The sequence below is a fragment of the Puma concolor genome, chromosome A2 (genome assembly GCF_028749965.1).
Source record: "Puma concolor isolate L17-30 chromosome A2, mPumCon1.1.hap2, whole genome shotgun sequence".
NCBI lineage: Eukaryota > Metazoa > Chordata > Mammalia > Carnivora > Felidae > Puma > Puma concolor.
The window spans coordinates 153,570,532-153,589,876 of NC_141668.1; the positions used below are offsets into that span (position 1 = coordinate 153,570,532).

Here is a 19,345-nt window from a genome sequence, read left to right on the forward strand (position 1 = left end):
GAGGTAACCAGGGTAAGCCCCAATGTGCTCTTGACATTTGAGTTAAGACCAAGGAGAGTTGGCAGATGAGCCACGTGATTATCTGAGGAAAGAGCATTCCAAATCCGAAAGCCTGAAGCCTGCTTATTTAAAAAATGGCAAAAAAGCTGGTGTAACTAGAGTGCACTGAAAGAATGGATGAGGCTAGAGAGGTGACATGTGTATGTACTGAACAGACCTGCCTTTCTCAATTCACGGGTGAAAAGGCTCTTTGCCTCATAGTACAGTTGACTCATGAACAACATGGGGTTAGGGATGTTGATCCCTTGCACAGTTGAAAATCTTCTTATAATTTTTGACTCCCCCAAAACTTAATTGTTTACTGTGGACCCAGAAGCCTTACCGATAACCTTAGTAGTCAATTAATATGTATTTTATATGGTGTATGTATTTATACTGTATTCTTAAAATAAGCCAGAGAAAGTGTTATAAAGAAAACCATAAGGAAGAAAAAATACATTTTCAGTACTATAGTGCGTTTATTGAAAAAAAATCTGCATATAAGTGGACCCATGCTGTTCAAACCCAAGTTGTTCAAGGGTCAACTATATTGTGTCTCAACCTAATCCTTTTGATAATAAAAAATTATGTCAGGTGCCTGGGTGGTTCAGTCAGTTAAGTATCCAACTCTTGATTTCAGCTCAGGTCATGATCTCACAGTTGTGAGATCGAGCCTCACTGACAGGCTCCATGCTTGGCATTCTTACTTGAGATTCTCTCTCCCTCTCTGTCCCTGCTCCACTCTCTCAAAATAAACAGTAAGAAAAATTAAAAATTAAGTATATATTAATGATATTTAAAACAATTTACTGTCTTGAGAGCTCAGGCTGTTTTCTAGATTGCTTTTTTTTAAATTATGGCAAAATTAGATTGCCTTTTAAAAAACATCTGTCATCACCTCAGAGAGTTGCCTTTATCCTCTGACTTAATCTGTGCAACACATACCTTGTTGTATGTATACAAAGTAATTACATTCTTAAAACAGTTTTAGTGAATTGGTGGGAGACAGAGGTACATGTTAATTAGAAGAGTAGCTATCTGAATAAGTCTCACTGTGTTCCCTTACTACTAACACATTCACACTTCAGACTACCAAAAGTGTGGTTTTTCCCACATTTACCAATTCTCTGACACCAGCTGGCTGTCCTGTAATTCAGTCTGACGCTGTCTACTTGGAATTAGCATCAGGTCCCACAAGTTAAGGGATCAATTCCACAAGACTTCCCCCCAGCTCAGACACCAATCACATGTCCCAGGTTACTGTACTTCTGATTGATCATCTATCAGTTGGGGTTCTCCCTACCCCTCCTTAGGTTTCATAATTTGTTAGAACAACTGGCAGAACTCAGGGAAACATGTTTCCTGGAATATTATATAATAAATGATACAATAGAGGATACAAATGAACAGAATAAAGACATAGAGGGGCCTCTGTCCCTTTGGAGTTTGGGTGTACCACCCTCCTGGCATGTGAGTGTATTCATTGACACACAGTTCCCTGAACCCCCCATACTTTTGGGATTTTTATGGAGCCTACAGCACATGGGTATGATCCATTAGTAAATCAATTTCTAGCCCCTCTTCTTTACAGAGTGGAGCATGGGCTGAAATACCAAGCTCTGTTTTTATTTATTTAAAAAAGTTTTTTGGGGGGGGGGGGCACCTGGGTGGCTCAGGTCAAGATCTCACAGTCTGTGAGTTCGAGCCCTGCATCGGGCTCTGTGCTGACAAGCTCAGAGCCTGGAGCCTGTTTCAGATTCTGTCTCCTTCTCTCTCTGCCCCTCCCTAGCTATTGCTCTGTCTCTCTCTCTCTGTCAAAAATAAACATAAAAAATAATTAAAAACAATTTTTTTCTTTAATGTTTTTATTTATTTTTGAGACAGAGGGAGACACAGAATCCAAAGCAGGCTCCAGGCTCTGAGCTGTCAGCACAGCTCTGAGCTGAGGTTGGACGCTTAACCGACTGAGCCACCCAGGCGCCCCAACCAAACTTTGGTTTTGTTTTGGTTTTTTTTTTTTTTTAACGTTTTATTTATTTATTTATTTATTTATTTATTTATTTATTTATTTCAACGTTTATTTATTTTTGGGACAGAGAGAGACAGAGCATGAACAGGGGAGGGGCAGAGAGAGAGGGAGACACAGAATCGGAAACAGGCTCCAGGCTCCGAGCCATCAGCCCAGAGCCTGATGCGGGGCTCGAACTCACAGACCACGAGATCGTGACCTGGCTGAAGTCGGACGCCTATCCGACTGCGCCACCCAGGCGCCCCACGTTTTATTTATTTTTGAGAGAGAGACAGACCATGAGTGGGCGAGAGGCAGAGAGAGGGAGACACAGAATCGAAAGTAGGCTCCAGGCTTTGAGCTGTCAGCACAGAGCCCAACATGGGGCTAGAACCATGAACCGCGGTATCATGACCTGAGCTGAAGTCCGCCACTTAACCAACTGAGCCACCCAGGCGCCCCTGAAGGTATCAAACTTTAATCATGGTTTGATCTTACCAGTGACCAGCCTCCATCCAGGAGCCCTCTAAGAGTTGAATGCATGAATACATCATTAGAATACATGATGCTCCTGGCACTTTTATTATCACTTAGGAAATTAATGAAGGTTTTAGGAGCTCCAGCCAGGAACCAGAGAGACCAAAATATGTATTTCTTATTACATAACAGTACCCTACATCTATTTAAGTTAAGGAAGTACCTTCTGAAGGCAAAAACAAGAGCTCCCATGTAAGAGCCTTGACAGTGTGTACAATACTAGAAAAGACCCCAATTTTCCTGTTCCTGGTAGGTTGGCCTGAGCTAGGTGACGGGGATTCATTTGGATCTTCCCTTTCAAGAGCCCTCTTGAGTTGGGTGCTTCCTAAAGCATCCACTTGAAGTTAAATGCATGTGCCAGAGAGAAGGCCTTCTGATGGTGAATCGCAGGTGTTGGGTTTCACTTAGCACCCATAGAATTGGCTTGTTTCTTCTCTGCCCTTCTCAGTTCCTACAGGGCAGGAACTGAGGCTTCATACAAGTCTGGTTGGTCAAACTGGCCTCACAAGTGAAGGATACTCTGGGGAAAGAGACCTCTCATCACTTGCTTCTTCTGGTGCTAGAAGTCAAGATCTCAAGGCTTCAGTGGCTCAAAGTGCAACTCTTCCCCGTTTGTCATTTCAACTTTTGTCCCTCTTCCTCTTTTTCTTCTTGTTGCACATTTCCTCCATGCTGGATGGTCCCTAACCCCTCATCGTAGTGTGAGCTACTGAGAATGAGGAAAGTTAATTAAGAGCCAGACTTGACTCTGAGACAGAAGAATCTGGTCTGCCTCTGCTACTTTAGATGTGTGTCATCTTAGGCAAGTGATTTAACCACATAGAGTCCATTTCCTTATCTAGATCATGAAAATAAAAAGAATTCATATTGTAGTTACTTTGAGGATTACATAAAATACTAGGTTATAAGCACACTGGCACATAGTAATCCTCGATAAATAAATAATAGTTGCTTTTGTTTTCTTCTTCCACTTCTCATTAATGCCATTCCTACCTATGGCCCCCGTTGCCTTTTAGAGTTTTGAAAAGTATCCAAACATTTATAAATAAGATTCCCACGCTGTTGGTAATATGTCATTTTTATCCCTTTTTTCTTTTAATACATAAACTGTTACAAATGCAGTTCAAATCTCTGATACCCTTCTAAACAACCCCCTTTCCCAAGGTAAAAATACTATTTTAAAGTTTTCAACTTGATGTGATATTTTCTGTATCCATCTGGGTATTGGTTTTTAGTTACAAATATCAGACAGCATTCCCCCTCATCTCCCTCATTTATTCAGAAAAAATTGATTAAAGGATAGCTGTTAACTCAGGGAATTTACAGGAGGGCCAGAGAATGGGTCTTGGAGGCTGTGCATCCAGGAATAGGACTCAGGTCACATTGCAGGCCTGTTCTGGCGGAGACCTTCTGCCATACCCCTGGGCCCAGCTCCTTGCCCTACCACAGTCTCTCATTGGGATCTATGCCATCCTGCTCCATTTCTGCCATATTTCTCCACTCTTACCAGAAAATGGAGGTTGTGGTTCCTGCTTCCTCATGTTGTTCCCCTCTGAGTCCAAATTTCATACAGTGTGTCTAATTTGGGAAGCTTTGGTCATATGCCTGCATTCTAGCTGCAGAAGAGGATGTTGGGACAGTGATTCTGGCTTCTGCCTTGAGAGGCAGTGCTCATAATATGATGTGTTCTCCAAACATGGTCTTGCAGCCAAAAACAAGACTACCGTCAGCTATTCTCTCACAGGCACTTTGTGGGCTGATTGGGATCCTGATTGGATTGGTGACCCATTTATTGCTGCCTTTTCTGCCCCTTCATATCCAGCCTTTTGCCCACAGTTAAATCTCTTCCCTACCATATTTCTAAGTTCATTTATATCATAAGAGTTTGGCAGGAGCACCTGGGTGGCCCAGTTGGTTAAGTGTCCGACTTCGGCTCGGGTCCTGATCTCACAGTTTGTGAGTTCAAGCCCTGCCTCGGATTCTGTGTCTCCCTCTCTCTGCCCCTCCCCTGCTCATACTCTGTCTGTCTCTGTCTCTCTCTCCCTCTCTCTCAAAAATAAACATTAAAAACTTTAAAACATTAAAAAACATTAAAAAAAACAGAGTTTAGCAAATGTTTAATACTTGGGTAAAGACTACTAGTTTTCAGAAGAGTGTTATTTGAACAGTGAAATTCTATCAAGGTCCCTAAAGTTTTGCTAGACTAGTTGTTAAAAGGTTTGGTCCTAGGTGTACGATTCCTCACCTAGTCTGGTCGTCTGCCAGCACACTGAGCACTGTCCCTAACCATCCCTCCTCAGTAAGACTCAGAACATGAAATGGAATGTGAGCCACATACGTTGTTGTAAGTTTTCTAGTAGCCTCTCTCTTGTTTTTTTTTTTTTTTTTAAGTAATCCCTACACCCAGTGTGGGGTTTGAACTCGTAACCCTGAGATCAAGAGTAGCATGGTCTTCTGACTGCCAGGCACCCCTAGTAGCCTCTTTTCTAAAGGGAATACAAGAGGTGAAATTGATTTTTTTAATCACATTTTATTTAATCTAATATAGTTTTTCAACATGTGATCAGTATAATATTACTGATAAACTGTTTTGCCCTTCTTTGATACAAATCCTTGAAATCTGGTTATGTTTTGTACTTGTAGCACCTGATTTGTAGCACATCATAGTTTGAATATCTCAAGTAATTGGCAACTACATGTAACTAATGGGTATTGGACCAGTGAAGCTTCAGAGAAATGTAAGAGAAGAATTATTCTTTCTTGTGGAAATAAAATTGTTCATGAGGGGACACCTGGGGGGCTCAGTCAGTTAAGCGACGGGCTCTGTGCTGCCAATCTGCTGACAGTGCAGAGCCTCCTTGGGTTTGTCTTCCTCTCTCTCTGCCCCTTCCCTGCTTGCTCTCTCAAAAATAAGTAAACTTAAAAAAAAAAAAGTTTAAAATCGTTTATAAGGTGGAATTTGGAAATTGACCTGACACACTCACTGAGTTTATTCTCCTTTAAATATTTTTTTAATGTTTATTTTTTAGAGAGCAAGAGCATGTGCATGTGAGTGGGGTAGGGGCAAAGGGGGGGGGGAGGTTGGGCAGAGGACCTGAAGTGTGCTCTGTGCTGACAGCAGAGAGCCCCAGGTGGGGCTGGAACTCATGAACTGCAAGATCATGACCTGAGCTGAAGTTGGATGCTTAACTGACTGAGCTACACAGGTGCCCCAGTTTATTCTTCTTTTTTTTCTTTTTTAAAGTATTTATTTTGAGAGAGCAAGCATGAGTGGGGGAGGAGCAGACAGAGAGGAAGAGAGAGAGAATCCTAAATGTGTTCTGTGCTGTCAGCACAGAGCCTGATGCAGGGCTTGAACTCACAAACCGTGAGATCATGACCTGGCCTGAAACCAAGACATGGACACTCAACCAATTTAGCCACCCAGGACCCCGATTCTCCTTTAAATGAAATCTTGGTTTTACATTTTAGCTGGAAAGAAAACAAAAAAAATCAAGAAATGATATTAGATGTTTGTTTGTTTAGTTTCAGTGATTGGAAGAAAAGATTCCTAATTGAGGTAATACATGCATTACTTCATGGTTTCTCATTGTTTCTTGGTTGGAATACTTAGTCTTAATGTTGGGTTGAGCTCTGGATTACTTAGGTTCTGAACACTGAGGAAAAGGAAGATTAACCATCTACAAACTAATAACATTGACAAATGAGGTCCAATAAAATTTCTAGACTAGTGGTTATCAAACTTCAGGGTGCATTAGAATCACCTGAAAAGTTTCTTAAAATGGAAATGGCTGTTTCCCCCACCCCTCCCAACCCCTGAATTCTGCTTGAGTGTAGGACTGGAGTCAGTTCTGAGAATTTGCACTTTCCCCCCAATTTTATTGAGATATATTTGACATATAGCACTATATAAGTTTAAGTCTACAGCTTAATGATTTGACTTAAGTATATCACGAAATAAGTTTAGTTAACATCCATCATCTGATATAGATGAAAAGATAAATTTTTTTTGGGGCGCCTGGGTGGCGCAGTCGGTTAAGCGTCCGACTTCAGCCAGGTCACGATCTCGCGGTCCGTGAGTTCGAGCCCCGCGTCGGGCTCTGGGCTGATGGCTCGGAGCCTGGAGCCTGTTTCCGATTCTGTGTCTCCCTCTCTCTCTGCCCCTCCCCCGTTCATGCTCTGTCTCTCTCTGTCCCAAAAATAAATAAACGTTGAAAAAAAAAAAATTTTAAAAAAGAAAAGATAAATTTTTTTCTTTGTGATGAGAACTCTTAGGATTTACTCTACTAACTTTCCTCTGTATCATACAGCATTGTTAGCTACAGTCATCCATCCAATTGTTTATTATATCCCTAGCATATCTTATAACTTGGAGTTTGTACCTTTTGACCACATTCATCCTGTTCTTCCTCCTTTCCCCACTCACTGCTTTTGGTAACCACAAATCTGATCTCTTTTTTTCCCCCCATGGGTTTGTTCCTTTTTTTGTTTGGATTTTGAGATTGTGTAGTATTTGCCTTTCTCTGACGTATTTCACTTAGCATAAAGCCCTAGAAAGTCCATCTATGTTGTCACAAATGGCAGAATTTCCTCCTTTCTTATGGCTGAGTAAAATCCCATTTTTTATATATTCCATAACTTTTTCATCCATCTGTTCAGACACTTCATTTTCATGTCTTTGTTTATTGTAAATAATGCTCTAAACATGGGAGTGCAGATATCTCTTTGGCATAATGTTTTCATTTCCAGAGAATTTTCATTTCTAACAAATTTCCAGGTTGATGTTGAATGTGCTGCTCTGCAGACCACATTTAGACATACTTTCTGAAAAACTTAATTGATAGTATACTCAATGAAATAAAGAATCTAAGAAAAGTCACGAAAATAAAAGAAATGGTAGAACCAACTCAGAATTGAGATCTGATTGCAGTGTGGTAGCCATACAGAAGAGCCAGAAAGCAGTCTGTCCAGGTTGAAATAGAAAGTCAGAATGCTCAAGAAGAAAGTAGTAGTGCGGTACATATTATGTGGTCAAGAGCTCAGAAGTATAGTTATTTTAAGTGTCTCTTCTGATCAACTGGAAAAAAAAAGGCAATTAGAAACTCTGGAGAAGGTAGGGAGCCAAATGAGAAGGTTGAATAATTTTTAAAAAAATTTAGGTTTGTTTATTTTTGAGAGAGAGAGAAAGAGAGAAGGAACATGAGAGGGGGAGCGCCAGAAAGAGGGGAGGCAGAGGATCTGAAGCAGGCTTCATACTGACACCAGAGAGCCCAATGTGGGGCTTGAACTCACACACCTTGAGTTCGTGACCTGAGCAGAGGATGGATGCTTAACCAACTGAGCTACCTAGGTGCCCCAATAAGATTGAATAATTTAAATGTGAAGGGAACTAAAACATGGTGTGATTCATGAGGGATTGAGAGGTGAGAAACAGTGGTTTTTGAAACAATAAAACCAAATTCATGCCCCTAGTAATGTCCCCCTCTCCTATTTGATATGTAACTTTTCTAGGATATGCTAGGTTTAGAGATGATAGTTTTCCTTTTTGTACCTCTTGAGAATCATCTTAAATCTAGGCTTAAGTTTAAAAATGCCTTTTTATTATATATATATATTTTTTTTTCTGTAGTTATCTGTAATTTTTTCGAGACAATTGATCTAAATATAATCTTGAAAATTATAGGTAAACCTGTTAAGAAACATAGAGCAACTAGTGAATCACAATACCAACTTCTGAATGTCTTCCTTAGGTTTTTTTTCTTTTTCTCCTCCTCCTTCACTTCAGTTCTGTTTCCTCTTCTTTGAGTAAAATTTCATTTTTTTATTAAAAAAATAAAGTTACGTTTTCATATGAATAAAAATTGGAAGGGAGGTAATAAAAATAACATTTAATTCTTATTGACCTTTGATAGTTATGATTGAAGGTTATAAACAAAATGTATGGTTTCTTACTCAATATGTTGACATTGGTAAAGAAATGTCACAAAGTGCTATAACTCTTAGCTCTTACTCCTCTAATTTTAAATTCTAGCTACTTTGTATCTAAAATGGCATCAGATTACTTGCGCTGGTTTATTCTGGAGTGAGGAGTAGATCCTCCCCCCACCCCAGTTCTGATTCCATAGTATTTCCATAGTAATTGTGATAACTTGTTTCTGATTCTGTTGGAAGTTTGAATGTTGATAAATGGTTTCTTAAAAAAATCCATTAAAAGAGATACAGTAAAATTATGAAGCATATGAGCTATAATTTAGTGATAACCAGATTAAAAATTTTTCATTTTTAAGGAGGTAATAACAATTATAAATTGTACTATGTAATTAACTCTATAGTAGTGGGGGTTTTTTTTGTTTGTTTGTTTTTGAGAGAGAGGGTGCAAGTGAGTGAGAGGCAGAGAGAATCAGAAGCAGGGCTCACCCACCAAAGTGGGCTCGAGCTCACCCGATGTGAGACTCGAACTCACAAACCATGAGATCATGACTTGAGTGAAAGTCAGATGCTTAACATCGGAATCATGCAGGCGCCCTTATAGTAGTTTTTTTTGTTTTTGTTTTTTAATGTTCATTTTTGAAAGAGCACTAGCAGGGAGGGGCGGGTGGGGGGTGTGGAGACACAGAATCTGAAGCAGGCTCCAGGCTCTGAGCTGTCCACACAGAGCCCAACAATAGGGCTCAAACCCACAAACTGTGAGATCATGACCTGAGCTGAAGTCAGACACTTAACCCACTGAGCCTCCCAGGCACCCCTGTAGTAGTGATTCTTAAAGGGTGGTTCAAGATTGGTCATCCCCAGTACCCTTGCAGGACTTCTTAAAATCAAAGCTGTTTTTATTAGAATACTGAAATGTTACCTGCCTTTTTCATTCTCATTTTCTTATGAATGTACAGTGGAGTTTTTTAGATGCCACATGTGATGTATACACAACAGATGGAATGCAGAAGCAAATAGAATCCAGCTGTCTTCAATTAAGTCAGCCATTAAAGCAAGTTGCAAAAAATGTAAAAAATGCAACTCTTATAAAAAAATTTTTTGGCAAATACATGCATACTTCAAAGATACTGCAAATTCAGTTCTAGACTCTGCAATAGAGTGAATATCGCACTGAAGTGAGTCAAATGACTTGGTTTCTCAGTGCATATAAAAGTTGTTCAGACTAAACTGTAGTCTGTTAAGTATGTAACAGCATTATGTCTTTAAAAAAAGAGTATACATATCTTAATTTAAAAATACTTTATTGCTGGGGCACCTGAATGGCTCAGTCAGTTAAGCATCCAACTCTTGGTTTCGACTCAGCTCGTGATCTCATGGTCTGAGTTTGAGCCCTGCGTCGGGCTCTGTGCTGACAGCTAGGAGCCTGGAGCCTGCTTTGGATTCTGTGTCTCCCTCTCTCTCTGCCCCTCCCCTGCTCATGCTCTGTCTCTCTCTCTCTCTCACTCTGTCAAAAATAATAAACATTTTTTTTAAAAAATTTAAGAACTATTGAATGACCACATGCATTGTCAGTGAGCAGTAATATTTTGAAAAGAACCTTTTTTTTTGTGAGCAGTAGGTCTCAACACTGGGCTTAGAATTATTCAGTAAGCCACGTTAAACAGATGTGCTATCATCCAGGCTTTGTTTTTCTATGTATAGAGTACAAACAAAGTAAACTTAGCATAAATCCTAAGGGCCTTAGCCCTAGGACCTTTGGAATAATAAGTGAACTTCAGTTTCACCATAAAGTTACCCAGCTGCATAAGCCCCTAACACAATGTCAGCCTATTCTTTGAGGCTTTGAAGCCAGGCATTGATTTCTCCTCTGCAGCTATGAAAGTCCTAGATGGCATCTTCAAATATAAGACTGTTTTATCTACATTGAAAATCTGTTGTTTCGTATAGCCACTTTCATTAATTACCTTAACTAGATCTTCTATATAATTTGCTGTAGCTTCTACATCAGCACTTGCTGTTTCACCTTACACTTTTACATTATGGAGACAGCTTAAACCTCATGAGCCAACCTCCGCTAGCTTCAGACTTTTCTTCTGCAGGTTCCTCCCCTCTCTCTCAGCCTTTGTAGAATTGAAGAGAGTTGGGGTCTTGCTCTGAATTAGTCTTTGGCTGACTTAAACTTTCTCCTTTTAGCAATAAAGTTGGTGTTCTCATCATTCATGTGTTCACTGGAGTAACACTTAATTTCCTTCAAGAAGTTTTCCTTTGCATTCACAGCTTCACTAACTGTTTGGCACAAGAGGCCTAGCTTTTGGCCTGCCTTGGCTTTTGACATACCTTTCTCACTAAGTTTAGTCATTTCTAGCTTTTGGAAATGACTCTTATTTTCACTTAAACACTTAGAAGCTGTTGTTTTTAATTGGCCTAATTTCAGTATTTTGTCTCTGGAAATAAGGAGGCCTGTTGGTGGAGCTGTTAGAACATGCACATTTATCAATTAAGTTTGCCGTGGTCTTATATGGGCAAGGTTCATTGGTCCCCAATTATAACAAGTAACTTAGTAACATCAAAGATCTCAACAGATCACTATAAAAAATATAATGATAAAAGGGGCACCTGGGTGGCTCAGTTGGTTAAGTATCCAACTCTTTTTTTTTTTTTTAATTTTTTTTTTTTAATTTTTTTTTTCAACGTTTTTTATTTATTTTTGGGACAGAGAGAGACAGAGCATGAACGGGGGAGGGGCAGAGAGAGAGGGAGACACAGAATCGGAAACAGGCTCCAGGCTCTGAGCCATCAGCCCAGAGCCCGACGTGGGGCTCAAACTCACGGACCGCGAGATTGTGACCTGGCTGAAGTCGGACGCTTAACCAACTGCGCCACCCAGGCGCCCCAAGTATCCAACTCTTGATTTCAGTCTGGGTCATGATCTCATAGTTTGAGTTCAAACCCCAGGTCAGGGCTTCGATTCTTTCCCTCTCTCTCTGCCCCTTCCCTGCTGGTGCTCTCTCTGTCTCAAATAAATAAACATTAAAAAAATAAAAACCTATATTGTGTGGGGGGAGCACAATAAACCTAGGTATGCCTTTTCATAGGCATGTGTTATTTATGTTAACAAGATTGGTTTGTGTGATATCCTAGTTGTTGTTTTTTTAGTTGTTGTTTTTTTTTAGATGAGGTTTGCCACATCAAGGGACTTTTTTTTTAAGGTTTACTTATTAATTTTTGAGAGAGAGAGTGAGCCAGAGAGAGACAGACAGAATTCCAGGCAGGCTCCGCACTGTCAGCACAGAGCCCGATGTGGCACTCAAACCCATGAACCACAAGATCATGACCTCAGCCAAAACCAAGAGCCAGATGCTTAAGCACCTAAGCCACCCAGGTGCCCTAGTTTTAATTTCTAATACAGTAGATATCAACATCTATATCCATGTAATCAAAAGCTAGTGGGGGTCCTCAATAATTTTTTGAGATGATCCCCGGACCAAAAAAGCTTCTATAGTAATTGGTTTCATAGTTTCCTTTATGTCCTTGATGTAAAGCACTGGTTCTAAACATGGGCCTTCATCAGTCAACTGGAAAACTTGTTAAGATAGATTGCTAGGCTTGTTCCCCAGAGTTTCTGATTCAGTAGTTCTGAGGTGGGACCTGAGAATTTGTATTTCTAAAAGTGCCTGGGTACTGATGCTGTTGGCCTGGAAGCTATATTTTGAGACTCACTGTTGTAAAGAAATAATGCTTATCAGACTCTTGATTTCACGGTTGTGGGATCAAGCCCCACATTGGGCTCCATGCTGATAGCATGGAGCCTGCTTGGGATTCTAACTCTGCCTCTCCTCTGCTCACACCCTCTCTCTCGAAACAAAGTCTACAAAGAAGAAATAATGCTCGTAAGGAAGGAAACCTCCTTTTTGAGCACCTGCTGTATATTGGTAAATATTATTTTATGCTCATTACAACTCTAGGGAGTTAGGTGTTCTCCCCCTTTATATTACATCTAAGGGGAATCACAGCTAGGAAAGTATACCAGCAATTCAAGTTCAAGTCTGACTTCAAGGTCTATTATGCCCTTTACATAACCTCCTTGCTTATCTTTTTAATTAGTAATGGCTTTACTGAGATCTAATTCTCATATAATTCACCTATTTAAAGTATATAATTCAGGGGCGTCTGGGTGACTCAGTCAGTTGACCTTCCGACTTTGGCTCAGGTCATGATCTCACGGTTCGTGAGTTCGAGCCCCGTGTCAGGCTCTGTGCTGACAGCTCAGAGTCTGGGGCCTGCTTCAGATTGTGTGTCCCCCTCTGTCTCCGCCCCACCCCTGCTTGTGCTCTGTCTCTCTCTGTCTTTCAAAAATGAATAAACATAAAAATAATTAATTTAAAAAAATAAAGTATATAATTCACCAGTTTTTAAATCTACCCACAGAGTTCTGCAACCAATTTTAGAACATTTTTATCAACCCAAAAAAGAAACCCTGTACCCATTACCCCTTTATATTTTCCCCAATCCTGTGCTCTTAGATAATCATTAGTCTTTGTGATTGACTTCCCTTAACATATTTTTTTTTTTAATGTTTATTTGAGAGAGGACAGGGGAGGGGCAGAGAGAGAGGGGGGTTGGGGAATCCCAAGCAGGCTTCACACTGTCAGCACAGAGCCTTACTCAGGTCTTGATTTCATGAACCATGAGATCATGACCTGAGCCAAAATCAAGAGTCGAATGCCTAACTGAGCCACCCAGGTGCCGCTAGCATAGTGTTTTCACTAGATTTATCTAAGTTGTACCAAAGTTTCATTCATTCCTTTTTGTTGCTAAATAATACCCTGTTCTATGGAAATACCAAATATATTTTTAATTGATCAATTTATGAACATTTGGGTTGTTTCTGCTTTTTAGCTATTAGGAATAAGGCTACTATAAACATTTGTATTTACATTTTTATGTGGACATAGTTTTCATTCCTCTTAGGTATATACCTAGGAGTGGAATTGCTGGGTCCTGTGGGTTTTTCATATCTTTGTCATAGGTATGTTTAACTTTTTGAGACTGTTTTCCAAAGCAGCTGTACCAATTTTACACTCCTCCTGGTAGTATATGAGGATTCCAATTTTTTTACATCCCTGTCAACCCTTGTTATTGTCAGTCTTTTTTTTTTTAATCAAATATTTATTTATTGAGAATAAAAACTGTACTATTTTCTTTTTTTATTATTTTTTAACTTTATCTTTTATTTTTTAAAATTTACATCCAAATTAGCATATAGTGCAACAATGATTGCAGGAGTAGATTCCTTAGTGCCCCTTACCCATTTAGCCCATTCCCCCTCCCACAACCCTTCCCATAACCCTCAGTTCTCCATATTTATGAGTCTCTTCTGTTTTGTCCCCCTCCCTGTTTTTATATTATTTTTGTTTCCCTTCCCTTATGTTCATCTGTTTTGTCTCTTAAAGTCCTCATATGAGTGAAGTCATGATTTTTGTCTTTCTGTGACTAATTTCACTCAGCACAGTACCCTCCAGTTCCATCCACGTAGTTGCAAATGGCAAGATTTCATTCTTTTTGATTGCTGAGTAATACTCCATTGTATATATATACCACATCTTCTTTATCCATTCATCCATCGATGGCCATTTGGGCTCCATACTTTGGCTGCTGTTGATTGTGCTGCTATAAACATGAGGGTGCATGTGGCCCTTCAAAACAGCACACCTGTATCCCTTGGATAAAAACCTAGTAGTGCAATTGCTGGGTCATAGGGTAGTTCTGTTTTTAGTTTTTTGAGGAACCTCCATACTGTTTTCCAGAGTGGCTGCGCCAGCTTGCATTCCCACCAACAATGCAAAAGAGATCCTCTTTCTCCGCATCCTCGCCAACATCTGTTGTTGCCTGAGCTGTTAATGTTAGCCATTCTGACAGGTGTAGGTGGTATCTCATTGTGGTTTTGATTTGTATTTCCCTGATGATAAATGATGTTGAGCATTTTTTCATGTGCCATTTCCATGGCCATCTGGATGTCTTCTTTGGAGAAGTGTCTATTCATGTTTTTTGCCCATTTCTTCACTGGATTATTTGTTTTTTGGGTGTTGAGTTTGAGAAGTTCTTTATAGATTTTAGATGCTAACCCTTTATCTGATATGTCATTTGCAAATATCTTCTCCCATTCTGTCAGTTGCCTTTTAGTTTTGCTGATTGTTTCCTAAGCTGTGCAGAAGCTTTTTATTTTGATGAGGTCCCAGTAGTTTGGTCTTTTTTTAATTATAGCCATTTTAATGGCTTTCAAGTGGCATCTTATTGTGGTTCTGATTTGCATTTCCTTATAACTAATGATGTTGACCAACTTTTCATTGGCTTATTGTCCATTTGCATTTCTCTGGAGAAATGTTTGTTCAGATCCTTTTTAATTTTTTTGTGTATGAAATAATTAAGAGATGCAACTTCATTGTTTTCATATGGATAGCCAGTTGTCCTAGCACCATGCTTGATTATTTTTGTGATGTGTCTCCTTTAAAAAAAATTTTTTTTAACGTTTTATTTATTTTTGAGACAGGGAGGGATAGAGCATGAACAGGGGAGGGTCAGAGAGAGGGGGAGACACAGAATCTGAAACAGGCTCCAGACTCTGAGCTGTCAGCACAGAGCCTGACGCGGGGCTTGAACTCACGAACCGCGAGATCATGACCTGAGCCGAAGTCTGCCGCTTAACCGACTGAGCCACCCAGGCACCCCGATGTGTCTCCTTCTTTTATTAGATAGATAAAATCTCTCATCTGCCTTCCTTTCTACCTTCCTACCAGTGTTTAGAGTTTAGATATGTGTGTCTGAAGGAAATATCTTTTTCTTTCTTTCTTTCTTTCTTTCTTTCTTTCTTTCTTTCTTTCTTTCTTTCTTTCTTTCTTTTTTAACTACAGGCTATACAAGGCATCTTTTCATGCTGCTTTGTATGCTGAGGTAACAGCAATAAGAAATGAACTGCATTATCATCAGAAATCAGAAGGAGGATATAGTAACCTTCCTTAGATTAAATTGTCAGGAATCTTGTGGGTTTGTTTAATGCTTCTTTTTTGAAGATACCTTACTTAACGGGTGCCTGGTTGGCTCAGCTGCTTAAGCGTCCAACTTAGGCTCAGGTCATGATCTCGCAGTTCGTGAGTTCAAACTCTGCATCAGGCTCTATGTGGACAGCTCAGAGCCTGGAGCCTACTTCGGATTCTGTGTCTCCCTCTCTCTCTGCCCCTTCACCACTTGCACTCTCTCTTTCTCAGAAGTAAATAAACATTAAAAAAATAGATAATCTTAAGAAATTATTTATCAGTGCCTACATTTTTTTTTTTTTCAATGTTTATTTATTTTTGGGACAGAGAGACAGAGCATGAACGGGGGAGGGGCAGAGAGAGAGGGAGACACAGAATCGGAAACAGGCTCCAGGCTCTGAGCCATCAGCCCAGAGCCCGACGCGGGGCTCGAACTCACGGACCACGAGATCGTGACCTGGCTGAAGTCGGACGCTTAACCGACTGCGCCACCCAGGCGCCCCTATCAGTGCCTACATTTTAATAGCAATATTGGGAGATCTCTCCAAATTCAAGAGTTTTGTCTCTACTGTGTTTTCCACTAGTCTGTGGTGGGAGTAGTTTTGATCCTGGGTTGAGAATTGCATGCCTGTAAAATGTACTTGTCTTGCTGACCCTTTAGAACATTGGTCCCCACCAGACTGTTTTTTTAGTATATATTTTTTTGTTGTTTACTTATTTTTGAGAGAGTGCTAGTGAGGGAAGGGCAGAGAGAGAAGGAGACACAGAATCCGAAGCAGGCTCCAGGCTCTGAGCTGTCAGCAAAGACTCCAATGCAGGGCTTGAACCCATGAACCACGAGGTCATGATCTGAGCCAAAGCCCAATGCTTAACTGCCTGAGCCACCCAGGTGCCCCTGTCCCCACACTTTTTATTACTCACCCCATGGATAAACTGTTTTTGATCATACACCAAAATATATTTTTATAAACTATCCACTTGTACTATACCAATCTGCAAAAACAAAGGGGTGGGGTCACACCTTAAAACAATAATTAAAACATAAGCAGAAGTTCTGATATTTTCTTCAGAGATCTGAGTTGATAGTCTTACTTGCTCTGGTAGCTAATTGTTGCTCTGAATGCTGTGTGATGCTGGAGAATTATGCACATGGTTTTGGGGGTTATGGTCTCCAAAGAAGCCTTGGGTCTTCCAAAGAAGCCCCTTCTCCTCACATTACCTAGGGCCTCTCCCTGAGATCTCTTCCTTTTGGGGCTGAATTCTTTTTTTTTTTTTTTTTTTTTCCAACGTTTATTTATTTTTTGGGGGACAGAGAGAGACAGAGCATGAATGGGGGAGGGGCAGAGAGAGAGGGAGACACAGAATCGGAAACAGGCTCCAGGCTCTGAGCCATCAGCCCAGAGCCTGACGTGGGGCTCGAACTCACGGACCGCGAGATCGTGACCTGGCTGAAGTCGGACGCTTAACCGACGCCACCCAGGCGCCCCGGGGCTGAATTCTTAATGTTGCCTGGTTCACTCACTGGTGAATCTTGTCGCTGCAGGTACAGGTGCAGGTACAGCAGTCTCCGCAGCAGGTCTCGGCTCAGCAGCTCTCCCCGCAGCTCACCGTTCACCAGCCTGCTGAGCAGCCCATCCAGGTCCAGGTGCAGATCCAAGGCCAAGCACCACAGCCGGCAGCCCCCTCCATCCAGACCCCGTCTCTGCAGAGCCCCAGCCCCTCGCAGCTGCAGGCAGCCCAGATCCAGGTGCAGCACGTGCAGGCGGCCCAGCAGATCCAGGCTGCAGAGATCCCAGAGGAGCACATCCCACATCAGCAGATCCAGGCTCAGCTGGTGGCCGGCCAGTCTCTTGCTGGGGGTCAGCAGATCCAAATCCAGACCGTGGGTGCCCTTTCCCCACCACCGTCTCAGCAGGGCTCACCCCGGGAAGGGGAACGACGGGTTGGCACAGCCAGTGTCCTCCAGCCAGTGAAGAAACGCAAAGTGGACATGCCCATCACTGTGTCCTATGCCATCTCAGGGCAGCCGGTGGCTACTGTGCTGGCCATTCCACAGGGCCAGCAGCAGAGTTATGTGTCTTTGAGGCCAGACTTACTGACAGTAGACAGTGCCCACCTGTATAGTGCCACTGGGACCATTACTAGCCCTACAGGAGAAACCTGGACCATCCCTGTTTACTCTGCCCAGCCCCGTGGGGATCCTCAACAGCAGAGCATTACCCACATTGCCATTCCCCAGGAAGCCTACAATGCAGTTCACGTCAGTGGCTCACCCACGGCCCTGGCAGCTGTAAAGCTGGAGGATGACAAGGAGAAGATGGTGGGCACCACGTCTGTAGTGAAAAACTCACATGAAGAGGTAGTGCAGACCCTTGCAAACTCTCTCTTTCCAGCACAGTTCATGAATGGCAACATCCACATTCCAGTGGCTGTGCAGGCTGTGGCAGGCACATACCAGAATACAGCTCAGACTGTCCACATATGGGACCCCCAGCAGCAGCCACAACAACAAACCCCCCAGGAACAGACACCACCGCCACCACCGCAGCAGCAGCAGCAGCAGCTCCAGGTTACTTGTTCAGTAAGTGAGACTTCTCTGTAGGGCAGCCTGCTCCCCTGGGGCTCAGGGCAACACAGAACTTTCCTGGTAACCTTCAGCACCTCTGGCTTATTTACTGCAACGATGTTGGTCTTGCAGTAATATATAATATTTATATTTTGGTTGAGGTTGGGGAGGGGGAATAGAAGCAGCAGGTGAAGCTATGCAATGAGCAGGAGTTCTGTCCTGGTAACTGGAGGTAGATGAAACGATCAATAACTGCTTTGGGGGGGTAGATGCTTCAGGTGCTTCTTTATAATCTCTTAAGAGTAAAGTTCAAGGTAAAGACTAACGGGACACACTAAGTGTTAATCTGCATTTAATAAGCTACTTTCTGCATTACAAACGAATGGATCTAGACTTTCATCCACTAGATGAAAACTAGTTTTCACTAGACTGTATGCACTAGACTGTAAACTCATCACAGCAGAGAGGCTGTGAAATTATTCCTTTTTAGTTATCATCTGTGGACACAATGTAGGTGAATTAGATGATCAAAAACACTTTCCAGAGGGCCTGTTAAAAGTGATAACCTTTGGGAGTGTCAGATGAGCCACCACTGCAATGTGATTTCCCAAAGGTATTTAACAATAGTCAAGCTTTGGTTAATTTTGTTATGGAAACTATATTGAAAAAAATTTTTAACTTTTATTTTGAAATAATTTTAGACTTACAGAAAAGTTACAATAATAGAACCCTGTTGAAATTTCAACTTTAAAATTGCTTGATTCTTTTATGTTTTCTAATTGTTAAATTTTTTTAAGGATACCACAGAGGTATGGATAAATTTATTCCTTAAGACTGTTAGTAAACTTTAGGGACTCTCGTCTCATGGGACTGCTGAAGGCAGTGTGTTTCAGGGACTCCTGGGAATGTATGCAAGGGAGCTGGAACAAACAGCGCCCATACTCAGAAACTCAGGCCATATGTAATTGGTTAAGCAAAGGCTGACCAAGTGGTTTCATAGATAATATATTAACTTAGGTGACTTTGCTAAGGACCTATTAAATATCCAGCTGTCAGGCCTAGAAGTTGAGCAAGACAGAGTCATTGCTTCAGGTAGCTTCCAGTCCAGTTTTGGAGTAAGAATGTATGATTTCTATTTTTTGAATATAATAAACTTGGTATTCAGAAACTATCCTAGGTTAAAAAGTCAGCAGAGGAATCTTTGTGGAAAAAAGTGGTATTTGATCTCTA

General features: G+C 41.2%; 1 protein-coding gene across 5 annotated transcripts in view; it reads left to right on the forward strand.

Moving 5' to 3' along the window:
• The window catches only part of QRICH1 (glutamine rich 1), a 53,418-nt gene that overhangs the window by 16,537 nt on the left and 17,536 nt on the right, over positions 1–19,345 (forward strand). For all 5 annotated transcript variants that reach the window (XM_086698251.1, XM_025916247.2, XM_086698249.1 and 2 more), the window contains one exon: positions 17,093–18,130. In XM_086698251.1, the coding sequence (XP_086554377.1) occupies positions 17,093–18,130 (1,038 nt within the window). The remainder of the gene's footprint in view (positions 1–17,092; positions 18,131–19,345) is intronic.